This window comes from Nuphar pumila, chromosome 4 (assembly GCF_984573655.1).
Source record: "Nuphar pumila chromosome 4, dmNupPumi1.hap1.1, whole genome shotgun sequence".
NCBI lineage: Eukaryota > Viridiplantae > Streptophyta > Magnoliopsida > Nymphaeales > Nymphaeaceae > Nuphar > Nuphar pumila.
In genome coordinates this window covers 35,669,459-35,682,512 of record NC_143252.1, presented here as the reverse complement: position 1 = coordinate 35,682,512, position 13,054 = coordinate 35,669,459, and the positions used below count along the sequence as shown (strand labels likewise).

Sequence of the window (13,054 nt, the reverse complement as noted above, 5' to 3'; positions counted from 1 at the left end):
TAAAGTTTGGCACCAGCATGAGTGTTTTTATAAACTTTGCAAATTGTACTTTTGCCCTTGCAGAAAGGGGGGTCCGGGGGCTCCCCCCGGCGCGGGTCCCAGGGGGGGCGCCCCTGGCGGGGGGCAGCACCCCCCGGATTTTTTTTTCTGGGGCTTATGTTTAAGACTCATGCTATATATATATATATTTAAAAAATATATAAAAAGATCATTTTTTTTATTTTTTACCCTAAAAATAGACAAAATTAGACTCGATCAACGTTGACCGAGTCCAAAACAAGGACGGACTCGGCCTCAAGTCGTTGACCGAGTCTGGCCGTGTCCAAAGCCGCACCCGAGTCCGCACCCGTGTCGGGGCGTGTCGACTCGGGTGCGGCACCTCCCTAGCCGAGTCCGTGTGACATAGTTCTTAACCCTCTTTCATTCAACTCAAAACGAATGAAAACCACCTCAAAACAAGCTTATCTGATAAAGGCTCTTGTGCAACTTTGTGAAGCTCGTCCCTCACTATCTCTCTCATGGCTTAGGTTAAGGAAAGGCCCAAAACCCTCAGAAATGCCATAGCTAGTGCAGATCACGCAGGCAAGTCTTTGTGTGTGTGTGTGTGATGATTTGGGAGAACCCATTGCTCCTCCTGTTTCTCATGTAGGAGATGGAATGGATTGAGTTTCCATCCAGCTCCCCTTGGCTCTCAACATTGAGAAGGGGAAGGTTCACCATCGTGTGTGAACCCTCCCCCCTTTTGAGTTGTTGCTCAGGAAAAAAAAAGAAGAAGAAAGGAGAAAGAGATGGGGTGTGCCCATAAGGACCGTGACCCCATCTCCCTCTCTATCAAAAATGGTATGGGTGGGAGAAGGTTCACCGACTCACCACCAATGAACCCTTCCCCTATTCTGCAAAATGAAAGTGGATGGTGAGCCATCAACTCATGATCCCCTTTCCTTTGTCCTTCATCTTAAAAAAAGACAGAAGTAAGAACTAGTTGGTATTTGACTCTTATGCTTAAATAGTTGGTATTTGACTGTTTTTCATTGAAGCTAAGCTTATTTATTATTTTAAATGTTGCGGTTTTTAATTTATAATTGTTGCTTGATTGTGAATAGTTGGTACTTGATTTTTTTCTTTGATACTCAGCTCATTTATATATTGTTGCTAACAATTGTTAGTGCTTAGAAGTGTAAAATAATATGTTTTTCACATTTTCTATTTTTTTAACTTTTATTGTTTTTTTCTTTTTTTAATTGCCGAGATTTTTCCAAGAAAAACATTTTTTTTCAAAATCTCTCGAGATTTTCTCTTGCCGAGAAATTCCCGAGAACGATATTCATGACTTTGAATATGAACAATCCTGCCACCATAAAATACCCACAAAAGGCCCCATAACAACTAGAAAATATTTAAAAATTCCTTAAAAATCTTAGCTACAACTATCTACTAGTGGCCCAACACAATTTAATCATGTCCATGATTCCTCAAGCACTCACAATTTCCAACAATTCAACTTCAACCAAGTCCAAGTTGAGAAAGCTCATCATGCATTGATCAATCAAACAGATTAGTGGAACTCGTATACCATTTTCAGCTATAACTGACTAGGGACATCCAGTCTATGGGAAGACGTATGCATTGAGTTTTACCAAAGATGATGAAAAGAACCCATCTTAACCAACTTACATGCTCATGGCATAAGTCTACTCAGAAGCCAAGTCTTTTGTGGTGTTTAACTTTTGCAATCCAAAATTTTGTCATTCTCTCCCTTCCTTCGTCAACCAAAACTCTTCAAAAAGACAAAAGAAATAGTCAAGAAAGAAACCACCTAAAGCACCAAAATTTGTGTTTATCCTCCCTTCGCTGGTGATCATAGTAACAAGCTTCTCACTAACCCAGTAAAAGATAAAATGTTAACAGGTTCAAGACAAAATCTCGTGTTCTGGAGCTCATATCAATGTTGTTTGCATTTCACATGCAAAAAAACTCTTCAATTTCTCCTATCTCCCATCTTATCCTCATCCATTTCCACCAGCATTATTCATTTATCCAGATTAATTTGCACAATCAAATGGGATTCTACCATTTTGTAAGTTGTAAAGGCTTCAATCAGCTCCACACTCTCATAAGAGCACCCATGCAACCCTTCTTCTCCTGGCGTTTAGTAAACCTCAAATTTCCATTCGCAGAAAATCCCCAAATGCAAGCACCTCACCTTCATACAGAAGTCAACAACCAAATTAAAACTGTTTCTGAATGCACAAGAACCCTAAAAAATCACACTCAAACTTAATCCCTGACAGCTTAAGATTTAGAACGATTCAACTAAATAAGAATAAGATGATGACGAGACTACAGCACCAAGCAGAATGCATGGCAAAATCAATAAGAAACAGAACTTTTCACTCAGAAGACAACCTTCTTTATGCACTTGAACCAGAAGCCCATTTACTTTTGTCCTCCAAATTTTCATCACACTCTCCTTTCTCCCATCCAGCAAGGCTCTTCGTCAAAGGAAGGGTCAGAAACCCAACCAAAAGCTACCATTTTCCTCCCTCCTCTGAGGAGCCTTGGGAGAAAACGTCTCAAAGGAGTGGTGAAGAAAGAACCTAATCATGTTCATGCGAAATTCATTTGGCACGAAAAAAAGCACTCCACTTTCTTTCCATTTCCCATCTTATCTTCCTCCATTTCCTCCATTAATTCGCCCTTTTGCTCACATTCCGCTAGCCACTCGATTTCCACCCTATGAAAGTAAAATGTAGTGATTACACTATGATATGGACTCCACGCCCTCGCAACAGCAACGTACATGCTCAGTGGCAAGGAATAACAGATAGAACCCTTAGCGCAGAGTTTAGCGGACCTCAAATTGTCAAAAGCGACAATTCCCTAGGTCATGCTCACCCTCACCAAAGAAAAGGATCACAAACCCCTCTCTCTTCAGATAGATTTCAACAACCGCACACAGAAACTGTTCCAGAATGCACAAAAACGCCATCCAAACACGCCTAAACACAATAATCGTACGTTTTCATACAAATTTATGTCAAATTTTGCAACAATTCGAAAGAATGAGACGAAGAAGAAGCTAGGGAAACGAGTCGAATGCAGGGCGAAATCAGCGAGAAACAGAGAAGTACCTCGACTCGATCGCTTCGGACTGGACCCTCTTCTCCTCCTCGTTCTGCATGATCTCCTCGGCCGCGCCGGCACCGCCTTCGAAGGCCGCGTGGCCCCTCCGGAGCCACTGCTGGGGACCCCTCGGAACGTAATTCTGCTGCTGCTGTAGGTAGGCTCCGCCGCGTCCGTTGGCGGCGCCGGCCGCGTATCGACCCCTCGGGTTCATGTTGCGGGCGGGTGCTCCGTCAGGCGTCGACCGCGAACGTAAACCCTAGATTTTTCGCCGCGCGCGCTCCTGAACCGATCATCCGAGCACTCGCGAGGCAGAAGATAAAAAAAACCTAGAAGAGAGAGAGAGAGAGAGAGAGAGAGAGAGAGAGAGAGAAAAATGATTTTTCTCTAGCGACCTCTCGATCGATTGATGCTCACCTTCCTCATTCAGAGAGAGAGAGATTAATAATGAACTATAAATATAACGCGATATTTTTAATTTAGAAATGGAACGGTGTGGAGAAAAAGCAATAGTAGAGTCAGCGCTATCCTGTCTATTTTTGGTGGGCTGGTCTGGTTGCCGTTGGATTTTGGAGATATTTGAACAAACGTGTTGTGTGAGACGGGGGGAGTTTAGGTTTTCAGTGTATCATGCGTCTGAGAAGTATTGGTATCCATGATAAATGACCATGAAGGTCGTGTAATCGTGATTGAATAAATTTAGCCGGAAACGGATTTTGCTTCAAAGGAGGTGATTTTCTGACAACGGTTTTTGCCTGAGATAATGCTAAAGAACGGGTCAGTTAACTTTGGATCCGATGAGTCTGGAACCAGGCTCCTTAGCACAGCCAGACCAGGCGGCTTGTTGGGGGGAAATATTGCAACACTCTACAGCACCGTACTCTCTCGCTGAGACTTAGGTAGGGCTGTCAACAGGTCCAGTTTGTATCTGTTACCTGACCTGACCTGACCCAAACCCGATTGCGTGTCACTGTGGCGTAGATACTCAACCACAGGTGACGTCCACAGACTCTCACCGGACGGAAGGGCTGTTGGCTGCGCACCCACACATAACATCAAAATCGAATACGTAAGGTGGGGAGTGTCCCAACCCAGACATTTCTATCTTGGCTTTTCTGTGGAATCCTGTCACAAAGACACGATAACATGAGAGCAATATGACACGAGGGCGGTGAAGCAGATTAGACACGCAAGTTCGAAAACTTTTTTTGGGGGAAAATAGGACACGAGAGCATAAAATCTTTTAATTTGTTAATCAAAAGGAACTAATTTTTTGATATTTTAATAATAAAAATACATTTTTTTGAAATAAAACGCAAAAACATTAAAAAATAATAATAATACATATTATCGAAGTACGCATTAGTGTTCGTGTCTGCATGCCCTTTCGCGTTAAAATGACGTGTCCCTGTGACGTTAGTGGTAGCTCTGGCCCTGGGGCACCCCCGTCTGGGATTAAGGTTAGGTTCGGTTCGGTGGGTTGTCCCTTCCCCGACAAAATTTTAGCTACCTGTCAGGCGTCAGGTGTCTGGTAAGCAAGTGCGTCACGTATCTGCCTCTGTCGTAATATATATCCGCAAAAATCGACTTCATCTCACAGATCAAGCTTCTCTTTTTTCTCATATTGTCTTTGTTTCTGTGGTTTCCAGATTAGGTCAGCAGATTGTGATTTCCATTACTTAGATTCCCAGGTTTGGATTTTTTTTTCCTTCTTATTTGATTTTTCTAGCTATTCTTCCAGTACTATTTTTGGTTTGGATTTTGTAGGATTCATATACGCATGCATGGTAAATACTTTCCTTTGATTATCTTTCTCAGTTCTTACATCCAAGTATTGGGTTCACTTTCTGTGGCGTGTTTGTGCTTGCATGCGTGTGTGTATTTCTTCATTCATGAGTCACTCTTTGTGTGTACAGTGCAGATTTTCGGCTTTCTCTGGCTGTATTTTCTTTTAGTTTATTCGTTAGTTGTCATGAAGAATTGTTACAAAATTGCAAAAGATTTTTTGGGTATTGCTTAAAATAGTTTCGTGTTCCTTATACAGATCAGTGTTTTTTTTTTCACTGCAAAATTCACAATTTTGAGGAACTTTACATCGAAGCAATGTGGGTGCTCTCTCTCTCTCTCTCTCTCTCTCTCTCTCTCTCTCTCTCTCTCTCTCTCTCTCTCTCTCTCTCTCTCTCTCCATAGATTTGTATGTTTACTTCTGTTTCTGTAAAGTAACCAAATGCTTTTTTTCTTTCTGTTTTCCTTTTTTTTGTAGATCTTCTGTTAATCACAAGGATTTCAATAAGAGAATAGTGTGAAACTCAAAAGAGGTTCTGTTGGAAATGGGTTATTACGATACTCTTTCAAGGATTGGCCTAGCTGGTCTTGCAGTCATGGGCCAAAACCTAGCACTGAACATAGCCGAGAAAGGGTTCCCTATTTCTGTATACAACAGAACCACCTCCAAGGTCGATGAGACGGTGGAGAGGGCTAAACAAGAAGGAAACCTTCCTGTAAGGGGCTTCCATGATCCTAGATCCTTTGTTCTCTCCATCCAAAAGCCCAGAGTCATCATCATTCTTGTCAAAGCGGGCGCCCCGGTGGATCAAACCATCCAAACCCTCTCTGTTCACATGGAGAAGGGCGACTGCATCATCGATGGTGGTAACGAGTGGTACGAAAACACAGAAAGGAGGGAGAAAGCCATGTCTCAATTTGGTATTCTCTATCTCGGTATGGGTGTTTCAGGTGGAGAAGAGGGTGCCAGGCATGGCCCTTCGCTTATGCCTGGAGGATCCTTAGAAGCTTACAAGAACATTGAGGATGTCCTCCTTAAGGTTGCTGCTCAGGTTCCAGATAGCGGGCCTTGTGTCACTTACATTGGCAAGGGTGGTTCAGGAAACTTTATTAAGATGGTTCATAATGGTATTGAATATGGAGATATGCAGTTGATTGCGGAGGCGTATGATGTACTGAAATCTGTTGGCAAGCTCTCGAATCCTGAATTGCATGATGTTTTTGCCGAGTGGAACAAGGGAGAACTTTTGAGTTTCCTGATTGAAATCACTGCTGATATTTTCAGCATTAAGGATGACAGAGCACATGGATATTTGGTAGATAAGGTTTTGGATAAGACTGGGATGAAGGGTACTGGAAAATGGACGGTTCAGCAGGCAGCTGAATTGTCCATAGCAGCACCAACCATTGCAGCATCTTTGGATTCAAGGTTCCTGAGCGGATTGAAAGAAGAGAGGGTGAATGCATCCAAGGTGTTCAAGGATGGCGGTTTTAGTGATGTTCTGAGCAATCAAACTGTTGATAAAAAGAAACTTATTGATGATGTGAGGCAGGCTCTTTATGCATCAAAAATATGTAGCTATGCTCAGGGAATGAATTTGATTCGTACAAAGAGCATTGAGAAACGATGGGATATAAAGCTGGGGGAGCTAGCAAGAATTTGGAAGGGAGGTTGCATTATTCGTGCTGTTTTCTTGGATCGGATCAAGAAGGCATATGATAGAAACCCTGGTCTAGCTAACCTTCTTGTTGATCCCGAATTTTCAAAAGAGATACTTGACCGACAATCTGCTTGGCGCAGGGTCGTATGTCTTGCCATAAATTCTGGTATCAGCACTCCTGGTATGTGTGCAAGTCTTGCCTATTTTGACACCTATAAAAGGCAAAGGCTTCCAGCAAATCTGGTTCAAGCCCAGCGGGATTATTTTGGAGCTCATACCTATGAGAGGACTGACATCACTGGTTCGTTTCATACTGAATGGTTCAAGCTGACAAAAAAATCAAAGTTGTGATGATCCTCTCCTTAGTGAGTATTCTACTTTCTGACAGGAATAAGCGTCTGATGCTGTCATGCAAATGCCTTGTTTAGATGTTACCAGACTAGCTAGGAGCCTAGGTTTAATGCTGTATTGCTGTTTTATCTGCTTGTTTGCTTTTGTTTATTGAGGCAAGCTATTTTTATGAATTTCTATGTAATGGTTTAGAACATATAGTTCAATAAAGTTTTGGAGTTGTTGACTTGAATGTGACATATTAATCTTAGCTCCATGAACAAGATCTAGTATTTCAGTATAAACTGCACTCCCTGGTCCTTATCGATCTCTCTGAACCATCAAGCTATTATTTATATGAGTCGTATCACATGGTAGGGTGCCAAGATGCAGATTGATATCGTCTCAAGACAGATTCCACAGAACCTCTTCCACAGTAACCTGTTGCTCACTATGTTGACAGCCTCTTCTTGCACACCAGTTCATTTTGTTCTTCAAATGTTCAGCACGGTACCACTGATTTTAATTCCAATGCAGTTGTAGGAAGGGCTTCATAGATTTCATGATAGGCTCAATATAGCCAAATATTTCTCCTTGAATGGTCCTTGCATAGGCTACTTTTGCCTATGTTGCTTTCTGTGCTTCAAAATAACAGGTCTTGTCAGTTTAACCCAACCGCGGAACCAGGATCTGTTCAAGGCGCCTAAGATTAGCAGGCTTGATGTATGATTCTTTTGTGAACAGGTTTGATGACACAATGGATTGTGGAGCTTCATGAGTTTGACATTCCAAGAGTTGCATTTTCATCCATTGGAGGTATTTGAGATTGGACTCCATCTTTGCACCAATCAGAAAATTATAGAGCGCCCTGAGCTGTCCTACCAGATCCTCCACAATTAGTACTACAGAGAACACTTTGTTGATCACAACCGCCTGAGAGGGGAGGGTGTTGTGTGTTCTCTCCCGAAGACAGATTCATGTGTTTTAGGATGTACGGAGGAATATCTTGGGACCCGCAAAAATTCATATGCCAATGTTACCCATGATGATTTTATAATAAAATAACATATAAAAAAGATAAAATAACATATAAAAAAGATAGATATGCGTTTGACGGAAATGTCTTCTCGTAAGATAGATATGTGTTTGACGAAAATGTCCTTTCATAAATGGCTTTGCACATTCCTGCGAGTTCAGTTTCCTGCCTTGGTTTTTAGCTTGTGTTACAACATATTGCCGTCTTCTCGTTCCTGCCTTGTGTTACAAATCATTCTCGGGTTTGTTTCTACTTCATGGAGATAACTATAAATCAATCGATTGGTTCGATCATTGGTGGGCGTCATAGGGGGATTTGTCGGCCATCTCTTTTTACAGTCTTCTCTTCTTCGTTTTCGTTAAGCAGTATGAAAAAAAATAATGATGCACAAACATTCCAACAAGTGTCATTATGGCGTCGTGAGTACCTTTTCATGTCATCATGCTATTGTTGAAGAGCGTATGTTGTCGTGAGTGTCATTAAGGCATTATTTTGTTATTGCAAGTGGATGTTGGCTTTTCGATGGTTGGAAAATTATAGATATTTGTAGGACGCTGAGACCTGGTGACAAGAATGCTTGGTTACAGATGCGAACAAGGGCCTCTACCCCATCTGGTATCGTATATTCACTTAGTATATGCAATGTATCACAAATCATGATTGTAGTAACATACTACCGTTTGTGAGATATTGTTTTGTTTGTTAATATTGATTTGTAAGCTATTATGTTGAATTGTCGTACCGATTTGTAATATATTATGTGAAATGTATATCAATTTGTAAGATATTATGTGTTTTCTAGTGTCAATTTGTAAGATATTTGTAGTATGATTTTAAAACGTATGCATGCAAAATTTATATTGTTGTGCGCTTGCGGTGGCGATTTGCATATTCAAATTGCTGCTCATTTAGTGATTTTTTATTGAAATCGCTTCACAGTATCATAGATATAATTAAATCGTTGTTACGTGAATCACTATCGTCAACACACATATACGATAAATCATTTTTTTTATTAGCATGATAAATAACAACTCGATGCATAGTATAAGCAAATAACAAATCATTGTTGCTTTTATACTGTCATTCATTCAATTGTTTCTTTGACTTGCTTAACTAATCGGTATTCGTTGTTATATGCATCTTGAATAAATCATAGTAAACGTATGCTTTGGCTAACACAAATTGATATCTTGCTTATGACAATGGTGAGCTTATCATCTGGTTGCAGTAAAGATGATGTATCTCAATCATTGAAAAGCTATGGAGAAGTGAACATATATACTAATGATGTACATGAAGAAGTGAACATGTGCACTAATGATGCACATAATAAGAAGGGTGCATGTATTGGATTCACTCTTCACTTGAATGTTCCAACATAAGAAATGCAATTCGATAATGAGGTAGACGATCATGACAACACACTTGACTATGTTCTCGTAGAAGGAATGCAGTTTAATAATGAGGAAGCTGCATACAAATTTTATAATGATTATGCCTTCAAACTTGACTTCAACGTTAGAAGGTATTCTTGGTCAAAAAATGCACAGGGTGTCATGATGAGAAAGACATGTTTGTTCTAAGGAAGGTTGGAAGAAGTCAAGTAGAAATCCAACAAAGAGCAAGCCAGATTCAAGATGTGGTTGTCCAGCAAGAATGGTATTAAAAAGACTTTCGAATGAGAAATATGTAGTTTGTACTTTAATCAATGATCATAACCATGAATTAGCAGTTTCATTTATGACTCATATGTTAAGGTCATATCGTAAAGTAATTGACGTGCATGTTGTAATTGCTGAAATAGCTGATAGCACCGACATTGCACCGAGAAAGATATACAATTTGTGTGTGCACATAGATGGTGGTCGCGAGAATGTGTCATTCACACCTATGGATCTAAGAAACCACTTGAGAAGGAAGATGACAGATAACATGAAGAATGGAGAAATATGTTCTTTGGTTGATTACTTACAGAAGAAATCAAGCAATGACCCTGGTTTCTTTAGTACAATGCAACTGGATGAATATGGATATGTTGTGAATATGTTTTGAACATATTCAAAGTCAAGAGTAGATTATAAATGCTTCAATGATGTGTTTATTTTTTATACGACAGTGAAGATTAATATTGAATAGTGGTCATTTGCGCAGTTTGTCGGAGTAAACCATCACTCACAGAGTTGCATATTAGGTGACACTTTTTTATATGATCAGACCAAGAAAACCTTTAAGTGGTTGTTTAGAGTATTTACATAGGCAATGAATGAGAAGCACCCTTAAGTTGTACTTATAGATGGTGATCACGCAATTGCGGCTGCAGTGTCTCATATATGGTCAGATGCACATCATCGCCTATGTTGTGGTATATCTTTCAAAATGCAGCAAAAAACATAAGACACATATTTAATCAGAAGACAGAGTTTGATAAAAAGTTTACAAGATGTGTACTTGAGAGCGTAGACGAGGTCACCTTTATGTCTGATTGGGAGAAAATGATTTCATATACGACCTTAAAGACTGTGTGTGGTTACAAAATTTATATGCAGACAAAGAGAAGTGGGCATTGACATATGAAAGACAATACTTTTGTGCAGTTATGATAAGCACACAAAGAGTTGAATCTATGCATGTCACACTGAAGAAAACCTTGTATTCATGTTTAACAATGTTTTGCTTCATGGAACAATATGAATTATTTGTAGACGGTCTTAGATAGAATGAGCTTGAACAAGATGTTAAATGCTTTAACACACGCTTTGTAACTTTGGGCATAAAAATATTGATGCGACCTGCAGTTCTGTATACACTAACTGTATTTGAATCAATTAAGAAAGATGTTATATAGGTCATGAATTGCAACATAGAATGATGTATGCAAAGCGAGAATATGTACAAATGCCATATTGTATGGGAGGGCAAAAAGCACATGTTACGTACAATGTTGACAACAGAATAGTTGAATGAACGTGCAAAATGTATGAATTCAAAGGTATTTTATGTCGTCATGCATTAAATATACTTAATCAAGAAAAGATATAAGAAATATCTGAGTTATATTTAATGCGAAGATGAACGAGATAAATAAAGATTGACCTGCTAGATGCAGATAGTGTCAGTCTATTTGGTGTTAATGAGAAGTGTCACATAACCTCTCGTTACCAACAACTATGTAAGTCACTTATGTATGTTGCAGATTTGACATCTAAAAGTGAAGAAGCCTATGTATGCATGAGAAAAGTGTCAAGAGAGTTACTTGAAAATGTCAAGTTAATTCACCATCAGTCCGTTGCAGCTCATGAAGATCAGTCTAAGAAAATGAAAGCGAACAACGAAGGTGAAAATCATGTTTTTCCTGACCCGCATGAGAAGTTGCGTCGAAGCGTAAACATCATCTTTAATAAGTCAAGAGTCAATGTTGTAGATTATGATAGACAAATTCACCTAGCAAAGGGTATCAAAAGGAAACCTACCTCTAATCGCAGTCGTCGGAGGACAAAGGGTGCACTAGAATTGGTTGACAAGAAAAAGTCTAAGAAACAACAAACCCCTAAGCAAAAGCAACCAAACCCTTCGCATGAACAGATATGTAATACATTATATTGCTTTTCATGTAAATTACATTACTTGTAGCTTATCAATATGTAACTTGTGTAATTTTCAACATGCAGCAATACCTTACAGACGTGCACTACAGCGTTAAAACCTTCAATTCTTTCGACCAATTTGAGTCGAAAGATGATATCAGTTTTATAAGTCTTTTGATATGTAATAAATATTGGAAGAATGTTTGCATTTCTTGTTAAACTTAATGTAGTGTCTTATATTGTTTTGTTTTATGACAGACTCAGTTCAATTCAAAAGTGAGCAATGAAACACAAGAATCACATGTGAATTCTTCAACTACATAATTGTATTTGATTGTATTAACATGATCGATCGTTGTAATATGTATCCTTCACATATATAAATTGTTGTCTCATCTAGCCTACAAAGCTACAGTTTTGATATCATTGGTAAATACCATAGGTAAATCATCGTTGTTCAGTGTTTATACCATTAGTAAAAATGATTGTCTCATGTAGCCTTCACATGCAAGAAGTTGTTCTGTGAATAAGCTGTATTAAAAATAAAAATTGTTGTCTCATCTAGTCTTCACATATACAAATCGTTATACATATATTGTAGTTGAATCGTTGCGAAAAAAGTTGTTCTGTAAATAAACTGTATTAAAAGTAAAAATCGTTGTCTCATCTAACCCTCACATATATAAATTGTTATACATATACTGTAGTTGAATTATTACGCAAAAAGTTTTGTGAATAAACTGTATTAAAAGTAAAAATTGTTGTCTCATCTAGCCTTCACATATACAAATCGTTGTACATATACTGGATTTGAATCGTTATACCATATAGTGTTCTATAGCGATTTATACAATAACGTTTATATCGGAGACAACAATTTGTCTTTGCTACAAATCGTTTCATGGCCAAATTGATTTGTTTATTGTTTGTCTTTTTCGCCTTTATTAAGTCTAAATATCTACCTAATCTTTGATATACTTCATGACAAATATGCTACAGTTGTGCGGTTTCATCTTGTCTGTCTGTAGAAACATATTAATGATGATGAGATCTCATACATTCTGCGGCTCCATCTTATCTGCCTGGATTGCATTCAAAGCACATCACTATTTGGACATGGGGTGATGCTCATGATGATGGTCATGTATTGTATCTAAGCCAAATCATTGGTCATGATTATATTGTAACTAGATACCCATATTTTTTGTAAATGAATATAGTTATAAATCACGTCGATTTGTAGTTATGAAGCTACTACCACGACAATGATGTCTTTGTTTGTCTTTGTCAACGAAATCGATTTGTATTTATAAGGTTATCTCGATTTGTATCGTTGAAGTTACCTTGATTTGTACTTTACCAAGTCTAAATATCGTGCCAGTTTTTTATTAATTTTCTTTTCTGCCTTTTATAAATCAATCATTGTGTAAATCGGTGTACATATACTGTATTTGAATTGTTATACCATATAGTATCATATAGCGATTTAAACAATGATATCTATGTCAGACACAATGATTTGCCTTTGCTAT

General features: G+C 38.8%; 2 protein-coding genes across 4 annotated transcripts in view; one reads left to right on the top strand and one right to left on the bottom strand.

The window, feature by feature from the left end:
- Positions 1–3,557, bottom strand: part of LOC149839978 (DEAD-box ATP-dependent RNA helicase 6-like) — a 32,813-nt gene extending 29,256 nt beyond the window's left edge. The window contains exon 1 of one of the 2 annotated variants that reach the window (XM_090002951.1): positions 3,132–3,557. In XM_090002951.1, the coding sequence (XP_089859077.1) occupies positions 3,132–3,337 (206 nt within the window). In that variant the 5' untranslated portion in view covers positions 3,338–3,557. The remainder of the gene's footprint in view (positions 1–3,131) is intronic. The other variant, XM_090002953.1, reaches the window with a different exon arrangement.
- A 1,162-nt stretch (positions 3,558–4,719) lies between these two features.
- LOC149839977 (6-phosphogluconate dehydrogenase, decarboxylating 1-like) lies at positions 4,720–7,152 on the top strand. Of its 2 annotated transcripts, XM_090004295.1 has the most exons (3): positions 4,720–4,814; positions 5,168–5,228; positions 5,387–7,152. In XM_090004295.1, exon 3 carries the CDS (start codon positions 5,454–5,456, stop codon positions 6,918–6,920), a length of 1,467 nt encoding a protein of 488 aa, XP_089860421.1. In that variant the 5' UTR covers positions 4,720–4,814; positions 5,168–5,228; positions 5,387–5,453; the 3' UTR covers positions 6,921–7,152. The 2 variants fall into 2 exon arrangements, with proteins under 2 accessions (XP_089860421.1, XP_089860422.1); XM_090004296.1 differs by lacking the exon at positions 5,168–5,228 and having other exon boundaries at positions 4,729–4,814.
- Positions 7,153–13,054: the final 5,902 nt, after the last annotated feature.